We start from the raw sequence: 19,286 nt of genomic DNA on the forward strand, positions 1-19,286 counted from the left end.
AGTGGTAAGAGGGTGAAGAGGACACACTGTAGATGCTGAGCTCATTAATGATTAGGTAAGTGTTTAGCTTGTATTGTATTTCTCATGAAATCCCAGAGCATGCTGGGATTGATTACAAAAAAAGAGGAAGCTGATTTCAATGATTGAAATCCTCTTTTCTGGCTGAGAATGAAGCTATAATGCTGTATACATCCAAACTTCTGAGTATTACAGTTTAGATTTAATTTTCTCTCTGGGACACCAAATACTGTCAACAGAGCTTAATAAAACACTGAAATGAATAGATTCATTCATAGGCATCACTGAATTAAAAGCCTTAGGAGTTGTGCATCTGAGGTTTCAGCTCATTTCTGCATTAAGGAGAGCTTTTTAATACAGTTATGTGGCGGTGTCTGAACATGACGTCTACTGTTTTCAATGGTTTCAGCAGGATCTCATTCCTGGCAGCCCTAAATCTGGATTACAGATTGTTTCCAGGACATTTAACTACTGTACAACCCGAGCAAACTCTAGACTCAAAGTAGATCAGATACAAATGGGTTTTAACTCTGTTGGCCGACAGTGAAGATTTTATCAAGAACATGTGTAGGAGTACAAACTGTTCCAAAGATCACACAAACAAAAGACAGTTGATTTCAATCAGAAATGTATTAAATTAATCACTTTCATTACTTTAACAAGCACAATTTACAGTCAAAAACAGGCTATGGTCCATTAGTGCCTTAGACAAGCAAGTAATTAATACATTAGTCATTTGTAACACATGAGGGCAGGATTCTTTAAAACTGCAGTGAAGTCAGGTCATCTTTAATATTATCAGACATGAGACATTTAGCTGTACATGAGATTGTGCATCATTTCCCTCACAACTAAAAAGAGGCATGAGAAAAAGTCTAGCATGTTATTTGTAATCTACACCGCCTCAGAGAGGTCCGTGTACAACTAACATGTCTTTCACTTGACAGACACAGACATGTAAGTCCATATCTGACAATACAGATCATTTATGTTCGAGCACATTTCAGAAATGCTGGTTTTTCAGATCCCCGCAGAAACAGGACCAATCCTTTGGTAAGAAACAAAACGCAGGGATCTGAAAAATCAGGGCTGCTTTGATAAATGTCACAGTATTTCTTTATCCTACAAAAGATTTTGTGCATTTTAAACCAGATTAACCTCTTTCTAACAGAGGCAAGGAGTGCATTTGGGTGTATCATGCCTTTTTGAGTAAAGGGAAACCACTGAGGTCACAAATGGCAATCACAGCACACTTAATCCATGTAGCGTTAAAAAACACATCAATATCTTATCAGGAAAACACTGTTAGACGGGCCACAGCATAATACCTGGGCAAAACACACTTAAAGAAGGAGCTTTAAATATGCCCCAGTAATATCTGAATCCAATAAATAAAAATGCATTGAGGTGAGCTGCAGAAAGAGGTTATGTCATTGTCATAATTTCAATCTAAACTATGCAAAGTGAGGGGTCCGAAGTACAGAATCCGCATGAGGCAATGATTCTTTTCAACACTTCAAAAATCATCTACAGACAAAATGTATTGGTGTTGAACACACACAGGATTTACACAACTGTCTACAGGTAATTCATAAAGAACATGATTTAAATCAATTTTACAATTTGTAAACTGGATTTGATTAAGGAAACAAACCACCACAAACGTGTTGGGGGGGTCCCATCTCCAAAGAGTCGTCCATTTTGTTGCATAATTTCATTTGAGCTTGGGCTGGAGTTCTTTTGGCTGACAGATCCATTGGAGGGAGGAGCAAAAATGAAGATTTTCCAGATGAGATTTTGAAGACAGTTGAGGTATCAGATAACCAATTTTTTTTTTCCAATTTTAAGAGGTAAAAAAACAGTCAAATTCCTGGAAGAAAAAAATAGGACACTGCATTTCCCAAGGTGGCTGGAATGTTGACCACATTTAGCCCCTTGTCCCAAATACCTCACTGACCCCTCCTCTCACATGGTGAAAGCAGAGGCTAAGGAGGATCTGTGCAATATACTACGGGACAGGGACAGAGGGTAGTTACGCACTGTACTGGACCATGCAGAAATTCTTCATGTCACTGTCCAGTGCCACACCAGCCTCCTGCATTTCGTACCTGTGGACAACACCAAGCATCGGTGTCAGTTTGACTCTACATGCATCAGGTTCTTGTAACATCTGCATTACTGGCTAACCGTCACTCCATACTCACCAGTCAGAGGTGGAGACAGTGTAGTAGACAGGCAGCTGGGAGGAATTGAACTCGTCCAGGCCGCACGCTCCCATGTTGGAGAAGAGAAGCCAGTCCCCCACACTGAGCTCAGGCAGCAGGCAGCGCTCCACCACATGGTCCAGCTGGTCCAGTGACGGGCCCCACAGGCTGCTGGGATACACCGCCTCCTCAGCACACAGGGCATGCTGCAGAGAGGAAACGTTGTCATTAAAACAGTGATTACAAATGTCACCGACTGCTCTTCTTCAGATCAACCGACTCTGCTGCACATGAGAATTTGTATTCTGCATGTGAGATGCAAAATAGGAAGACCGATATCAAAAGGATTATAGCCTGCAACTACAGAAGTGATGCACAGTAAAATTAACTGATACAGCACCATAAAAAAAAACTGTATACCTGTGGTTTCTAAAGATGCTACAATTAATATCCCCACCTGGATTACTTATTAGCTAGTGAGCAACCTAAAACTGGCTATCAACTAATATAAGGCCCATATCACAAGTCTCATCACTACAGGTGTGAACACATCAAAAAAGACTTGGAAAAGCACTTTGGGCAGGAAAACCTGGTGCACTGTGGAACAAGCCTACATGCTCAAGTTGCCTGGGCCAAGTATGATACCTCCATATGCGACTTGCACTCAAAAGTTAAGAATATTTTACCTTTTATGCCAACTGTTAGAAAAATGCAGTGCGTAACGCAAGTGAAGAGCTCATGCTAGACACCGTACATAGAACAACTGGTGTATTGGCTGGTGACCCATTTCTAGCAACTGATTTGTTAGTACCAGGAGTCTGTGGTGCATGAAAGGACTTACAACAGCCCTAAAGCACTAGAACAAACTTTCAATATCACTGGCCATCTTTGTTCATTTTCCCCTGACCGTCTATAATTGATTGACACATTAGTTAACTACACTTCCAGTCTTACTTAATGTTGTGAAGTTTGTGTCACTTTGAGTTATTTTAAGGTCATGAAGTAATCTAAGTGTGAAAGAGGAAATGCATCATTAACTACAGATGGATAGCAAACCAGTTGTGATTAACCCTTTTGACTATTGTCACACCTTAAGACAACTGTGTTGAAATGTATCAGCTTTCTATGAAAACAGCCTTCCAACAGGACACGATTCATTACCTAAAGCTATTCCGATCCTGCTTTCTTAAACAGTCATAATGCATGCCCCCTTTTCCCTACTGATCTACAGCTGCTATCAGATGCTTCATTCAGTCCTGAATGGGGTTGACTCTCTCGGGTGGAGGCCTACTAACCTTGTGCACCGACGGGGCAGCGATGGAGTTTCCCAGAAGCTTGCGACTGAATGGGCCATAAACACCCTCATTCATGTAGTACAGGAACTCGGTATCTTCATTGTTCTCACCTGTGTAAATACAGTGGGTGACCATGTCAGATATAAAAGTGTACTGGGGACTGGTTTTGTTATGATTATGCAACACATGAAACAAATATGACATCATGACCCAGTCTGTCTTTACTAAGACTGCATACAAATATCTGCACATATTCACAGTCAGGTTGAAGAGACAAAAGGTACCAGTCAGATTTTACTGAACTGCATATGACAAAGAGAACCTCAGAGAGAGAATTAAGTATCTCACCTTGAGTCAGGCTGTCCCAGTGGCGGGTCACCACCTTTTTGCCAATCACATTAACAGCCAGGTTGAAAGCTGAGGCCACGTAGAAGCAGCCGGGCTGGGCCAACACTTGCACGCCAGACAGCGGGCTGAAGTAAGCATCCAGCAGTGGCCTGACTGCAGACTCAACCTGCATGCACACGGTTAAAAACACACATTCAGAGGGCGTTTTCCACATAAAAGCAAAGATTTGAACTAGTTTAAGTCATTAATGACCTACCTGTCTGAGCTGAAACTCTGAACCAGTAAATCCACCACCAATGTCCAGGATGTTCATGTTAAAGCCCAAATCCGCCTGAACAGAAACACAAAACAGTCAAACATCACCCTCAACAATGAATTTAAAATTCAAAGGCATGTAAGACAGAAAAAAGTTGAATTTAATCTACTAAATTCTAACAATATCATGTAATAATGAAAGCAATTTTCCTACCCCCATCTCAAACACACAGTGGGCATCTGACAGTGCATGGGTGTAGGCCTCTTGCAGGTCTTGGCAGGAGCTGGGGATGTGGAAGGTCACCCCCACCACCTGGACTCCAAGCTCCTTCGCTGCTTCCAACATATGCCGGCAGTTTTTCAGAGAGAAGCCGAAGGCCATGCTGGTCTCGGCTGCGTGGGCCTGGGTGGTCAACTGCAGCAGCAACCTAGAGAGGTGATTCAAAGCATGAGTTAAGCATTCATTTAAGTTTGACATTAACAAAGCCTTTCTCATAAGCCCAAGACAAAAATAAAGTGCTACACTATCAAAACACTATTTAAAATGACTGTCTTCAGTTTTATAAATGCCCGTACCTAAGGATTAAATGTACCTAAGGAAAACGTTTTGCTGCTTGATTTGATCTCTTACTTTGCATTGGGGTGCAGGCGGGAAATCTTTGACAACTCTGCCTCATTTTCACATACAAGATGCTGGATGTTGTTCTTGGCAGCGTGTTTGATGTGTGCCAGCTGCTTGCAAACACCAGACAGAATGATGTTTTCTGGTGCCACGCCATGCTCCAACACCAGGCTCACTTCAGCCTAAGGAAAAGGACACACACGCACACACACCACAGAAATCAGTGATTTTAAAGTCTAAAAGCCCTGTCAAAACAATCAAAAAGGTGCTAAGTGTGTTGCATAAATAGAAAGGATACCAGTCATCAGATGACTAGTAATCAACTAAGTGCTTGTAATGTAACTGCCCCAAAATTTCAGGTGCTTTCACAAGGGAATGAAGCCCTGTGCAGTTTAAACAATAAAACAAAGCTACCTGGTTTTTATTCTGTAAAGTTTAAAGCTCACCTTGTTGGCACATACGAAGCCCAGGCCCAAGGAGGCCAGGACCTCGATGACTGCAGGGCTGCTGTTGCTCTTGACCGGGTAGTAGGGCTGCAACTGTGGCACGATGTTCTGCCAGCATGCATGCTGACGCATCAGGGCACCGAGGTCTCCTACCACAAACGCCCTCTTCTCCACCTGGGAAGACAAAAAGGGCTGTCAACTGCGTCACTGAGTACTCAAAGCAACTGATCAAACCACCATGAATGGCAGTCTACTGGAAAGCATTGCTGATGACAGTGTCATCACAGCTATTTGAGGCATTTGGGAAAATTATCCACTGCAACCGAAGGGTGTTTAGAGGACTGCAAGATGAACTAACCAGAGCCTGTTCACAGATGTGTCCATCAATGACATCTTCAAGGGTCACTCCTCCCTCCAGGAGTTCGATAATGTAGCTGGGTTTGTCAGCGAGTCCTTTCATCTCAACCGTATTCCGCTAATCCGACAATCATAAAGAACAGATAAACAAGTCAAGGGGTCACGACTGAGCCAATGGGTTCCTGCCGGTATGCAACAAACTGGAAAAGAAGACAGAGAAAAAAGAAAAGACTGTTAATATCGACACAATGAGTGTTGTTACAGCAATTTAACTACACAAATTAAACAACATTACGTATTAGGATAAGTGTAAACTCCATACACCTCACTTCGGCTTGTATTTAATTCCATTAACTGCCCGTGATGCTAAAGCCTTACCCAATACAAACATGTTTCGATTACACCACGCTTTGTATGCCAAGGTCTTTCCAGACTGTAATGATCCTGGACTTTGCTACAGGTGTGTTTGTGCAAGTGAGCATGTGTGTTTCTGTGTACAATCAGCCACTTACATGGACAAGTCAGGAGATGGACCTGTCCCGCTATCAGCTAGGATCCCAAGGCGGCTCAGCGTTGAAGTCAAAGTGCTCCCGGTAAAGAGCCGCCCCTAGGCCCCCTGGGTAGCGCTCATACACCTTTACGGAGATCGGGGAGCCCTGGGAGAGAAAACACACATAAGATCGAATATGAACACAGAAGAAAAGGCACCATAAAAAAGGAAGAGATGTACCGTGTGTCACAAGCGAGGTCACATGAAATGTTGCGACTATGGCTTAGCTTGTCAGCCGCTTTGATTTGTATGTCAAAGTTTATCCCCCCATTATCTATGAATTCACAATTATTGACACTTTGATCGAAATTTCACCGACACAATCGATACGTTGAGCCAGTTTACGTGGCTTGTTTACTTTTTGACCCGGAAAAAAACCCATTACATAATTTGACTACACTTTAAATACTTGTTCCATATCAGGATAAGGGGTTTTTATACAAGGTAAAAATAAAAAAACAAAAACAACAATAAAATCAAACAAACAAAAAAAAAAAAAACATGGTGGGATAGCGAGTAGCGTCACAAGTTGACAAATGAGATATTATTCCGATGCGTCACCACAACAAAACAAGAATGCCCATAGCACATAAATGTGAAACGGCTCCACTTTAAACTAAACATTTAAAACACTTGGAGACAAGCTACATTTCCTACAGGCAACGCCATTGCGAGGAAACGCGCTGCTAAAGAGATTCCTGGCAGTGAGAGCTGCTAACGTTGAGCTGGCTGCCGACTGCACGTCGAAGGAAGAAGCTTCTGTTAGCTCCGTATTCTGTTAATATCAGACCAACTAGCCTAAACAGTGACACAACACACGACTTAACATCAGACAAAAGCTTTAATATAAACTACTATGTTACCAATACCGTTAGATTTACCATAAGGACGTGTCGAAAACATAGAATTCATTGAATCGGTCTGTCATGTGCGGCAAGAAGGCAGAAAGACTAGCCCGCCATGTTACGTCCGCTTGCTGAATCCAAGGAACTCAAACCGAAGTATTTCGCTGTACTTACGTGAGATAACGGCCAGAATGATTTGGAAAATCGTCTTCTCTTTTTCGGCGGAATTTTTAAAGAGTAGTGGGCACAACGATATAAGAAAGAAAGAGGACTGTTTGGGCCATATGTTTAGATGACGGACGAGCGTCGGTTAAGTCGCGTCTTCTCTCTCGGCCGATGGGTGGAGAACTACTGGAGCCGCGCAGGGGAAGTGGAATAGGTAATCAACGGCCAGTGGGCGGGGCCTAACGTTCAGTTCCACCAATGACCTTTCCGCATTTTTGAGAACATACCAAATATGTATTTCCGAACATCACGGGCCGCAGTAGAGCTGTGGCGTTACATAAGCAGAAAGTTTCCGTAGATGGCCACTCGTTTTTCAGTAAACCAGGCCGGTGCCTCCACTGCTATTGTTTATATGGGACACACTTGTTGTTGTGCGGCTCCAGCTGCTCTGACTTATGCATAGGAGACACACTTCTTTGCCAAAACACTCGCTTCACACAGAGTTGAGTTACAGCTTTACTTAGGCTGCAGTAACCAAAGTTGTCGAAAAGTACCCAAAAGTCAAACATGAGTAACTGCAACAATGTCATGTTGAAATATCACTTCGAAAGACAAAATTACACATGTAAGTAGTATTTGAGTAAATGTCTCAAAGTATCTGAAATTAAATTTACTTAAGAAGAAAAGAATGATTTTATATGTGTGGTACAAGTAAAAGTAAATTACACAGATGGTAGATACTGTAAAGTATAGGTTTAGCCATGAGATCTTACATTCAGCATTTTTCCAATTATCAGATTCAGTGTTCTTTTAATCTGATTTCCAGTAGAATAAATCATATTGAAAATGCAAATCCATAACTAGTAAAGTTACACAATACATGTAGTGGAGTGAGAATTCAATATGAAGTTGAGTGGAAGTATAAAGTAGCACAAAATGGATGTGCCCAAGTAAAGTACAAGTACCTCAAAATTGTACAGTTCTTGAGTAAAAAAAGAAACAAATGAACCACTGATAGTAAAGATGTCTGTAACCAGTGGATTATAAAACCTAACAACCTAAACATCTGGACACATATCTGTTGTTTGTTTTGTTTATTTGTTGCTGTCTTTTTTCACTATTTTTTCACCTCAATCTATAATCATTTGTTAACATCTTTTTTAACATACATTTTAATTTCTTTATCTATGGTTTTCTCTTTTCCATTTGACCTTTTTGCTTTATCATCCTACTGCCTGTGGGTTCTGGTTCAGTTAATCTATAAAGAACAAGTTGCCCTCAGTTGTTTCCTTTCCTGGCCACCATCCCAAAACCAAAACAAACAAACAAACAAACAAACAAACAAACAAACAAACAAAACATAAAGATACTGAAAAAATACTTTTAAGCATTCATGGATGCTTTGAGGATATTTGTTTTTTCCTTGTTTTGATTTTTGTCTCCATGTCTCTCTGAAAATGCAAGAAGACAGGTGGCCTTACTTTACTTAAATGCTTAAAACCGTTTCCTCTGTAATGATGTGGTCCTACCAGCCATGATGTTAAATTCACGAGTTGGAGTTATCTTCAGTAATTGCAGAGCCAATATTTTCATCCTTGATTTTTTAAATACAGCATTCATGAACACTGAATAGACTTGTGATCATTACCACCTGAATCATGACTTGGAAAGTTGTGAGGGATAGTCAGTGGGTCAAAAACTTTTTAATTACAACAGTCTCATTCAGTCACTGTTTTTATGGCCTTGCTGACCTCTTGCTAAACGCTACACATGTGTGGCACTGACAAACCTTCACAACACAGCAAAGACAAAACACACAAAATATGCCTCTGTCTGGTCGGTGGATATTTTGACACACTTGGTTCTGTCTGTGTCTCGTGTAATCTGGCAGATTAACAGATTCGAGAGCTTATTGAATATTTTTGTTGATTAGTCCTTAAGCCTTTGTAACACTTTCTAGCCTCATTTCAACTCCGGAAACTGAACTGTTGTAGACAATTATGGGAGAAATTCATTTTAGCAAGATGCATCTCATTAAGCATGGTGGTCAGGAGTTTGGTGCAACATAAAAACTCTGCCCGGAGCCCCCTTGAGTCGTATGACTTGTGCTGGAGGACTGGAGCACTGCAGCGACTCACTTCATGGCTTCATCTGTGCGTCGATGGTTGTCTGGCGCTCCTACAGCCCTTATCTTTGTTTTATGACAGTCACTCCGAGGGACACTGTGTTCACAAAACAACGTGGCCTAGAAAGCATTGGACTCCAAACAACAAGGGAAGTCCTATACGGGAGCACTCTGGCCCTAATATTTTGCAGGCTCTCGGCTGGCTGGCCCTCTTAACTATGTTTAGAAACCAAGTGACTGGATTAAATGTATGGTTTCACGCTTTACATGCTAATGGCCATGAGGCACTAACTACAGAAATAGCTCACTCATTTGGGCCATAGGCTCCTCATTTATTAAAACTTCTCTCTACGTCAGTTTGGGACTAGTGGGACAAGTGTGTTTGTAAAGTAATTGTGGGCAATATACGGTACAAGATAAAGTGCTTAACAGAGCCATAGAGAGGTGACACATTGCAATAAAAATCTAGGTTTGCATTATGAGAAGGTAATAAAATGATATCTATAATATCATGATAGCCTCTTGTTTCCATCAAGTCTTTTGAGAGTCATGTGTGCATTCGGAACAGTTTTACTTAACAGATAACAGAGTTTTGGACTGTGCTATGACAGTCATCAAATTAAAGCTGTGACAGTTATTCCAGCTAGATATAATGCCACTCTTTAATATCAACCATCCAGCAAAGTGTAAAGTACAAAGTTGTTGAAAAGCAAACTATGCGCCCCAAGGTCTGTGACGGCAGGAGTAAATTCGATTTTTCGCTTCAGTTCCGCTCAGTTCAGTAAAATGCTTTCACTGTCCTCAGAGCGGAAATTCAATTTGCAGCTGGAAAAAAAAAAAGACACAAACAAACAACCGCATAGATAAACAATCCTCAATATCCCCGGAATCACAAGTTGCAAAAATTAAAACACTTTCCAAACTGTGAGAAGTTAAGTAAGGCAACCTATGAGAGCGATAAGGATATTAAAGCAGCTCGCCAGTATTGACTCATAAGATCATATCTTGGTAATTTATGTTTTATTCAGTTGGCATAACATTTTCCTCTTGTTTTCTGTACCCTACAGTAGACTTTGATAGATCTTAAATTGCTGTAAAACCCAGATGAAACAAATACATTTAGACATATTTGGATAGACATAGAGTGCTGTGAATGTAAGTGTTTTATCTGAATTGACGTTATCTCTCATGTTGTTATCCTTGGCCTGTTTGTAATGAAACGTGTGTAAATGACCTCTGTGCACCTCTATTGCAATACATGTTTTGTAAATTAGTGAGATTGTTTTATTAGTTCTTCTATTGGCATTTTTTTCATGTAGGCCATCACATTTCATAGTTGCTTTTATCAGGGCATCATTGTCTTGTTCTCAATAGCGCTACGTGTTTCAGCTTTTAAACGTTTTAATCAACTGCCTCAAGATAACTTGTGTGCAGACGAACCTTTAACTTCCCAAGTCATATCAGGATAATGGACAGGGATCACTTAGAAAGTACAAATTGCTCAGTTAGTCAGCTAATGAAACTGCTGGTTTATAGGCCATGATTTACTGCCACCCTGTCAGTAACTGTAATGTAGTAGTGTGATTTTACCAGGAGAGGTCGCTATTGAGAGGCACTAACTGAGCTGCCAAAACAAACACGCATGCTGCCTTTAGGTACTATCGGAAATACTAACATTACTATTTCATCGGGGGCGAGACATGTTAAATCAATAATAATCATAGGATTGTGAGAGAATTATAAAAAGTGGAGAGCAGATAATCAAATCAGAAGTGGTGAAACGTATCTAGATCATATGAATGTATCAAATTAGGTCTCACAAATTCAACACTTTATTCATTACATTTAAACTCTCTATGTTATACATTACTTGCAACTTTATATATTTATATATATATATATATATATATATATATATATATATATATATATATATATATATATATATATATATATATATATATATATATATATATATATATATATATGGAAACATCAATTTAACACCAACTAAACTTACGAATTATGCCCGTAGACTAGTACATTCATGAATATTCCGGTAATATTATTATCATTTTAGGTTCGGACATCGAACCTAACGAGGCCTTTTCCGTCACGGGAAGGCAGCTCAGTGCGCAGCACAGAAGCGTTTGCGCAGGCGCACAACTACTGGCCTGATCAGCTGACTGTGAGTGAGATGCTATGCTGAAGGACCATTGAGACGAAAAGCTGCTGTTGTCTGCGCTATGTATGGAAAACTGCGACAATTTAACTGAATTACACCGTGTGGACCAAACACTGACGACATTAAACACGCCGGTGAGTACGAGAATACGCCGAGTATTGACGTCGTGACAGCGTGAGACTGCAATGCTGTCAGCAGCATGCTAACACTGGATTTAACCATGTATGACCCAGGTTCATGTTACTGCCTGTCAGGGATTTTTAACGGAAAAATAACTGACAAATCATAACTAAAGAGCAGCGGTGTGTGGTCATGCGATGTTCTCGGTGTTTAATTCAAAGGAGGAGCCATATTAGCATGTGTTGCACAGAGCAGACACTGATCATATGACAGTCAATCAGCAGACGTGGAGACCTGTCTGTCTGTCTGTCTGTCTGTCCAGTCTGTCTTCGTGCAGGGTACATATTATTACAGCCATGGGTAAATGTGAGGAAGTTCATGAATCAGAGGCAAAATAAATAGAAGTCAGAAGAGGAACACAGGGCTTCACATTATGACTCTGATTCACGCAGGGACACTTGAACCTCATGCAGAAGTGGAAAAGTACTTTTGACTTCAGCAACAGTGGTAAGAGCATAATGTGGAAAATACTCTACTTAAAAGTCATGCAAATTGAAAGGTTGCTTAAGATTGTGGACCAAAGTATTAGCAGCAAATACAATCCTACAACCACACTAGTGTGGTTACTACTACTTTGATACAACACCTTAAAAACCCCCACCAATATTCAGTCCAGTTTTGATGCCTAGAGGCAAAATTGTTGCAACATCGACAGCATAACATTTTAGATTTGTATTAGAAAGATGGATATAAATATGCTTGTGGAGTGTTTGTCAGTAAGTGAATTTACTTCTGACCATAGTTAGAAGAGTGGTGAGAGGTGGCGGGCCTCTGTGTGCATTGCAGCGTTGTATGTGTCAGGCCCAGGACACATTTTTACTGCGAGAACAATAAAAGGCAGCGCAGCACATCATGTCTTATCATAAAGTATCATAAATTTAATGAAACAGCGAGTAAGCCCAGCTGGTATATCAATGTGGAAAATGACTACTGACACCCTTCAAATACTCAGAAAAAAATACACAGGGTACATCATTTTACAATATATCTTTTATATTGAGATAAAGTAATATATTTGGAATATCGGTTGAGGAACTCTTTATTGGTTAAAATACATGTCAAGAATTATGTCTTATCTAATTCAGGAAATTAAATTTCAAACAAACAAATGCACTTAATCATATAAAAATCCAACTGGCCATAAAGTAGTCCTCCCCAGGGATTGTAAACATTGCCCAGCAATGACTTATTACACCTGGAGAGACATTCAAGGAATAGCGACCATAATACAGCAAGGTTTCTGATGGCTGAAAATGTTTTATTATCTTCTGGTATCCCTCCAAAAAAAAAAATCTCTTTTTTATTTTACCTTCCAGACAGAACAGCAGCTGTTGTTCAAGTCACAATAGAGCTCTGCCAATACTCTCTCTCCTACCTCACCCTCAGCGACTTCCTCACGTCATAGCCTCGGTGAACCAACCTCTTGACCAGCAGCCATGACAGAATTCTGGTTGATCTCCGCTCCGGGGGAGAAGACGTGCCAGCAGACCTGGGACAAGCTGATGGTGGCCACCACACGCACCAACAACCTGTCTGTTAACAACAAGTTCAACATCCCCGATCTGAAGGTCAGACATGTCACTGGTGTCCCCACCACATAGAGTCAATCTGCAAGTGGTCGCAGCGGTTAACATTTTTCCGTGTTTTGTCTCAAACAGGTCGGAACACTAGACGTCTTAGTGGGTTTGTCGGACGAACTTGCTAAACTTGACACTTTTGTGGAAAGGTAAAGTGTGAAATGAACAAGATGGTCTTGTGTTTATTTTTTTTGACCCTTTGCATTGATCTCTCCTCACGCGGTGTTGTGTTTCAGTGTGGTGAAGAAGGTCGCTCAGTACATGGCCGATGTTCTGGAGGACAGCCGAGACAAAGTCCAGGAGAACCTGCTTGCTAACGGAGGTAATAATCATCACATGTTTGCTCTCTTCAACAGCTGACAGACAGGAGGTGAAGCAGATGGTAGAAAGACATGATAGATCACCTCGCATACAGATATACAGCCGCCATTACAATACAGTGGCTGAATGTGATTAATGCTGATGACTTTAATGTGTCTTTTTCACTCTCCTCAGTTGACCTCGTCACCTATATCACCAGATTTCAGTGGGACATGGCAAAGTATCCAATCAAACAGTCACTGAAAAACATCTCTGAGATCATCTCCAAGGTATGTTGGCAAATCTGACCAGTTGCAGACATGATGTTTGATATTCTTCACTTTTGTATGCATATATATATACATATATATATATATATATGTATATATATAATATATTGTGTGTGTGTATATATGTGTATGTGTATATATATATATATATATATATATATATATATATATATATATATATATATATATATATATATATATATATATATATAATCAGTTAATAAGGTATTGTCAGGTATTGTATAATCAGGTATTGTTACTGACATTGAAATCACTTTGTTTATTGAGCAGACGAACACAGCACATAAACAAACATTGTAAACATATATCAATATGTTACATGTTGTCTTCAACTGGGATCCAACAGGGATTATTATATGTAATAAGCTGTATGTTTGGTGCCAGAAAGAGTGTTCTGTTGTATTCATCCTCTTGATTTGTAGCAAGCAACTCAGATCGACAACGACCTGAAGGCCAGAGCCTCAGCCTACAACAACCTGAAGGGAAACCTGCAGAACCTGGAGAGGAAGAATGCGTGAGTGGTCCTCCAATACTGCTCAGACGTTTGGGAGTCATTTAGAAATGTTCCTATAAATGTAAGAAACGTTTCATTTGGATCAAAGCTGCCTGACAGTCTGAACTGCATGTGACGTCTTTTTAGGGGGAGCTTGTTGACCAGGAGTTTGGCTGACATAGTGAAGAAAGAGGACTTTGTACTGGATTCGGAGTACCTGATTACCATGCTGGTGGTTGTGCCAAAGTAAGCAAAGTATCTAAAGTATCTGTATATTCAGTATGCGGTGATGAGGCAGTTCTCAGTTCTGGTGTCATTGTATCCATGGCGGAGATGATAGAGCTCTTCTCCTAACTACAGCTACATTGAAACAGTTTAAAACTGAACAGTAATTTGCAGGAATGATTTTCTCTGGTGCATTTTGTTCTGATAATGAATCTTTTTAAAGGTGTGATGCAAGAAGTTCAGTGAAAAGAATTTCACAGTCACCCTTAAATCTGGCTACATTTTGACCATGGAAATTATCAAACCGCATCGAATAACATTTCCAGACATCAGTATTGAAATAAACCAGAAAGTTAGTATGTATAATCTGTTGTTGTCATCTTTCCCCTTTCCTACGTCACCAGGACAGGCTATGGAGACTGGCAGAAGACGTATGAAACCCTGTCAGAAATGGTGGTGCCACGCTCCACTAAGTAAGGACAAACACATGATTCAGTTCATTTATTTTGCCAAATGCATGAGTGATCAGCTATAGGAAGAAGGCAGTTTTGCTCTGTGTCTGTACTTTTTTGGTTAATGTCATGTGCAGTGTGCCACATATAGACAGTTATAAAACATTTCTAATCTGCAGCTGAATGTCAGCAGTTATTTTTTGGTTGGTTTATGGTTGCTTGTGTCCATATACATCCCGATGGTTTACCTGTAAAAAGCAAATGGATTTGAAGATAGATAACAGTGTAAGTCTACCCTGTATGAGTAAACTGATATGGCTACCCAGTAGCCAGAGTAAATGTTGCAATATATGTTTCTGCAAACCCCAGATATACTGAAATTATACATTTCCTTTAGGTTAAATGTTCAGTTTTATGTTGTGCTCTGGTTAGGCTCACCCACAAAAACTACTTGGTTACGGTTAGGAAAAGATCACGTTTTGACTTAAAATACCGGTTTTGTCGGCCGTAAACAAGTCTGGAAATTAACTTGCGGTCTCCTTAGAAATATCCAGTGATGTCAGGTTTACAAATGTTAAATGCCGTGGTCCCTTGTCAAAACACATCCAGCGGTTTTCACACTTGCTCTACCAACAGAAGCCTGTAAATCCAACACTGTCCCATCCACCTTCGGACATGACAGTCATGTCATAAACATGCAATGTGAACACGATATGAGACGTTTTGTAGAAAATTTCAAAATAGCACGTACCTCATGACGTGTACCTATCAGTGGTTAGCAGAAACGTAAACTGCCAACATTTTATCCTGGCGACTTGGCTGGCCGATATGATCTAGAAATGGGAGACATGTTGGAGCAGCTAAAGCAGCAGAGGTTCTGCGAACGTACAGAGCCCGGGACAGACTGAGCAGTTTGGTAATGCGGACTTGAGCCTTAATTATATCTACTTGCATTATAATATCGGTAGGTCATGTTCCAGAAAATTGACAGTTGATTTACATTTACTGCAACAAGATGAAAGTGTTTGTAAGTGGAAAGCGAGGGAGGGATCTTGTACATTTTTCTGCATTAGTGACTCGTACTTATGGAGCATCTTGCGACACCGAATGTACTGAAAGAAATCTGCACATACAGTGGATTGGTTTGTGGATATGGAATTATCACTGTAATTTCATGGAGAGTTTATATTTGGTGGCACAGTTGACCACTTCCTAACCATCGTTTACAGTGTTGATGGGGGGAACAGGGAAAATGGAGTAACCCATGTTATTAACTGTCTCCCTCTATCCAATTTTATGTGTTTTAATAATACAAATCTGTAAAGTAACCAGAAGCCAAAGCGAGGATATCATTCTGTACGCCAGAACCTGCTGAAATGTGTCGACTGTACTGGGCGCATCCAGCTTCTCGTGTTGATCTGTCATCTCGTGTCCTCCAGGCTGCTGTTTGAAGACAACGACAGCGGCCTCTTCAGTGTCACTCTCTTCAGGAAGGCTATAGACGACTTCAAGCACAAGGCCAGAGAAAACAAGTACATTATTCAGTTCCGCTGTGTGATGTGTGAAACTCGCTAGTGGGTAGTATCGAGCTGTGTTTCTGTTGTGGGCTGTGTTTTGTATCGCAGATTGTTTCTTTATTGTGTTTTTCCAGGATTTATTTATTTATTTATGTATGTATGTATGTATGTATGTATGTATTTATTTATTTAAACCCCTTTAGATAAACGGTAGTAATGGCACCTCATGATTTAAGTGGGCTCTATAAAAAGGTCCCATAATGAACACGATTGTGTTGGCCTTCGACTGTCTCTCCAATGAGCACGACTGCGTGTTCGTGTGTAGCCTGTTATCAGGAGTGCTCTTGAATGTGTTTGTCCTTCACGTGTGTGTCTGCTGACAGCTGATTGCCAGCCCTCTCACTGTGTGTCCCGACCTAGATTTACCGTGCGCGATTTCCAGTACAATGAGGAGGAGATGAAGGCGGACAAAGAGGAGATGACACGTTTGTCCACTGACAAGAAGAAACAGTTTGTACGACTGCCGTTTTCCTTAACAGTCTGAGCTATTGAAGAAGTGGGGTAGGAAGAAGTTAATGGAGTGTTTGGGCTGCAGATATTTATATGTATATTTATTCGTTACTGATGTTTGATTTGAGCACACACGGTCCGGCAGCCAGTCTTAAATAATGGATGAAAGACTGAAACTGTCATTATGCTGGTTTTTGTTGTTGTTGTTTTTTTTTTAAATAAGGAAATAATTTATAATATCCAAAAATGTAAATGTTGACAGGTCTGTTATCTTCATGAGAAATGATGAAAATGCTGTGTCTGTCCACCCAGGGGCCTTTGGTGCGATGGCTGAAAGTGAATTTCAGCGAAGCCTTCATCGCCTGGATTCACATAAAAGCTCTGCGTGTGTTTGTGGAGTCGGTCTTGAGGTAAGCAAACTAGGCTTGCGACGCGTGCTACACTTTGGTGAAGGCAAGTTTGATCTTTTGCGGTCATTTTCACGCTCATCCGTTCTATCCGTCGATCCTCTCGCCAAAGCAACCAGACTTTGACATAAACAATAGCTGTGCCTCGCCGAACACGGGAGTTTTAAGCCAGCCGCTGCCTCATTCGGTCAGTCGCACAGTAACACTAACAAACTGAGCAACTGAGGCAGTGGTAGACCAGCAATTCTTGCGTTCTGCAAAGTAAAAGTACTGTGTTTGTCAAAGGAGTCTGGTGGCTTTTGAGAGAGCGATATTACGGCTTCAGTCCCTTGTCAGAGAAGGCTGCCTGATTGCAAGATAAAACCATGACAGTTTTCTAAAAATAGCATACACTTAAACTAATGTTGATTTTTGTTTTTATGGGGGCCTTGTGTAGGGTGGCTTGAATTTGATTTACTGCTGACCCTGTCCAGGTCACACATCAACAAAGGAAAAGCGCCTCCTATAACCCCCATTGCGAATGACCTAAACTGCCCCTTTTAATATGAAATGTGTTTAATGTGTTAAAAAAAAAAAAAGAGCCTGACAGACTTGTTGTGATCGTAGATACGGGCTGCCAGTGAACTTCCAGGCCATGCTTCTGCAGCCCAACAAGAAGAACATGAAGAAGCTGAGGGAGGTGCTGTACGACCTGTACAAACACCTGGACAGCAGTGCTGCCATCATCGATGTAAGTCTAAAATTACTGGAGGTCATTTGGCTGGGTAACATTTTTGTATTAATCCTATCCCAGGCTTTCCTGATCGTTCTTCCTTAACATCATAGGCCTGTTAAACTTACATTCTCCTAACATTTCACTCTGTGTGTGTGTGTGTGTCGTGTGTAACTATCTATCTTTGTCTGCCTGCAGGCCTCTATGGACATCCCAGGGCTGAACCTGAGCCAGCAGGAGTATTACCCCTATGTTTACTACAAGATCGACTGCAACCTGCTGGACTTCAAAGTCTAGATCGCCATCGTCATCATCATCCTCATCATCATTATAATCATCAGCTCAATTTCTTTGAGTGCAGTCTGACTGATGTGACATAATCACATCCCCAAGCTTTAATTTATTATGACAGTGTTTTGTTTTGTTTTTTCTCCATCTTTTGTGGTCTCATCCTCGTTCCCTTGCTGTTACATTCCTTGCCCATGTTGAAGAGGTTGTTGATCTTCTCTTCGACAGCTGGCACGGGCGCTCATCTTTGTACCACGCTGCTGAGGTGACTCCCTTCCCAGTCTGTTCCCTCCATTAATGGTTAGCATTCCCTCATGGCATCAGAGGACATGTCACGACATGACATGTTTTTTTTGTTTTGTTTTTTTATTTCCTTGGTCACCCTTCTTTATTTAAAGCAACAAAAACGGTACACGTGAGGGGAAAACGGGGAGAGAAAAAAATAAATGTATGTGAAGTATAGTATTTATTTAAAGCCTCTGAAATCGGTGTGTTTGCTTTTGGTTTGTGACGTGTTTTTAGCTCCATGTAAGAGATGTCTGTTTACAAGTAGATGTTGACCATCGTTTCCCCCACCCAAGTATATAGAAGCAATATGTTCGCTGATGGTGTGCTCCTATGATTTCTGTATATTAAGCAGTTTGAGAAAAATGATTATAGGTCTATGTGCAAATACTGTATTGTCAGTATAACTGAGAATTGAACCACATATTTAAATAAATGTGAAAAATAAAGTCTATATGTGAAATATACTTAAAGTTGGCCCACTGTGCTTCTTACCTGCAGAATAAAATTTTGTGAACCTTCTCAGGCTGATAAAAAAACAACCTCAAAATCAGTATCGGAGCCTCATAATAGTTCAATAGTTTCTCTTTTCCTGTTCTGTATATTAGTCCACT

General features: G+C 40.6%; 2 protein-coding genes across 3 annotated transcripts; one reads left to right on the top strand and one right to left on the bottom strand.

The window, feature by feature from the left end:
* Positions 1 to 629: 629 nt before the first annotated feature.
* Positions 630 to 7,299, bottom strand: azin1b (antizyme inhibitor 1b). Its single transcript, XM_037092693.1, has 11 exons — positions 7,115 to 7,299; positions 6,058 to 6,201; positions 5,547 to 5,745; positions 5,189 to 5,362; positions 4,752 to 4,924; positions 4,335 to 4,548; positions 4,122 to 4,196; positions 3,866 to 4,031; positions 3,518 to 3,627; positions 2,223 to 2,428; positions 630 to 2,126 (listed from the first exon to the last, which is right to left on the bottom strand). The coding sequence occupies exons 3-11, from the start codon at positions 5,646 to 5,648 to the stop codon at positions 2,051 to 2,053; spliced, it is 1,296 nt and encodes a 431-aa protein (XP_036948588.1). The 5' UTR covers positions 5,649 to 5,745; positions 6,058 to 6,201; positions 7,115 to 7,299; the 3' UTR covers positions 630 to 2,050.
* A 4,082-nt stretch (positions 7,300 to 11,381) lies between these two features.
* Positions 11,382 to 19,139, top strand: atp6v1c1b (ATPase H+ transporting V1 subunit C1b). 2 transcript variants are annotated; one of them, XM_037092695.1, is made up of 13 exons: positions 11,382 to 11,549; positions 12,912 to 13,163; positions 13,254 to 13,321; positions 13,409 to 13,494; positions 13,668 to 13,762; positions 14,206 to 14,297; positions 14,424 to 14,522; positions 14,906 to 14,974; positions 16,393 to 16,485; positions 16,891 to 16,984; positions 17,293 to 17,390; positions 17,994 to 18,117; positions 18,298 to 19,139. In XM_037092695.1, exons 2-13 carry the CDS (start codon positions 13,032 to 13,034, stop codon positions 18,394 to 18,396), a joined length of 1,149 nt encoding a protein of 382 aa, XP_036948590.1. In that variant the 5' UTR covers positions 11,382 to 11,549; positions 12,912 to 13,031; the 3' UTR covers positions 18,397 to 19,139. The 2 variants fall into 2 exon arrangements, with proteins under 2 accessions (XP_036948590.1, XP_036948589.1); XM_037092694.1 differs by having other exon boundaries at positions 11,383 to 11,549; positions 12,982 to 13,163.
* Positions 19,140 to 19,286: the final 147 nt, after the last annotated feature.

This window comes from Acanthopagrus latus, chromosome 3 (genome assembly GCF_904848185.1).
Source record: "Acanthopagrus latus isolate v.2019 chromosome 3, fAcaLat1.1, whole genome shotgun sequence".
Classification (NCBI taxonomy): domain Eukaryota; kingdom Metazoa; phylum Chordata; class Actinopteri; order Spariformes; family Sparidae; genus Acanthopagrus; species Acanthopagrus latus.

What these genes read in the sequence shown, in the direction of transcription:
- azin1b (XM_037092693.1), bottom strand. Translation starts at nt 5,648, where the DNA reads ATGAAAGGACTCGCTGACAAACCCAGCTACATTATCGAACTCCTGGAG. An exon ending in GCTTCGTATGTGCCAACAAG is followed by an intron (nt 4,925 to 5,188) that starts GTGAGCTTTAAA and finishes CCTTTTCCTTAG; the next exon opens with GCTGAAGTGAGCCTGGTGTT. An exon ending in CGCCTGCACCCCAATGCAAA is followed by an intron (nt 4,549 to 4,751) that starts GTAAGAGATCAA and finishes TCACCTCTCTAG; the next exon opens with GTTGCTGCTGCAGTTGACCA.
- atp6v1c1b (XM_037092695.1), top strand. Translation starts at nt 13,032, where the DNA reads ATGACAGAATTCTGGTTGATCTCCGCTCCGGGGGAGAAGACGTGCCAG. An exon ending in GAACCTGCTTGCTAACGGAG is followed by an intron (nt 13,495 to 13,667) that starts GTAATAATCATC and finishes CACTCTCCTCAG; the next exon opens with TTGACCTCGTCACCTATATC. An exon ending in CACAAGGCCAGAGAAAACAA is followed by an intron (nt 16,486 to 16,890) that starts GTACATTATTCA and finishes GTCCCGACCTAG; the next exon opens with ATTTACCGTGCGCGATTTCC.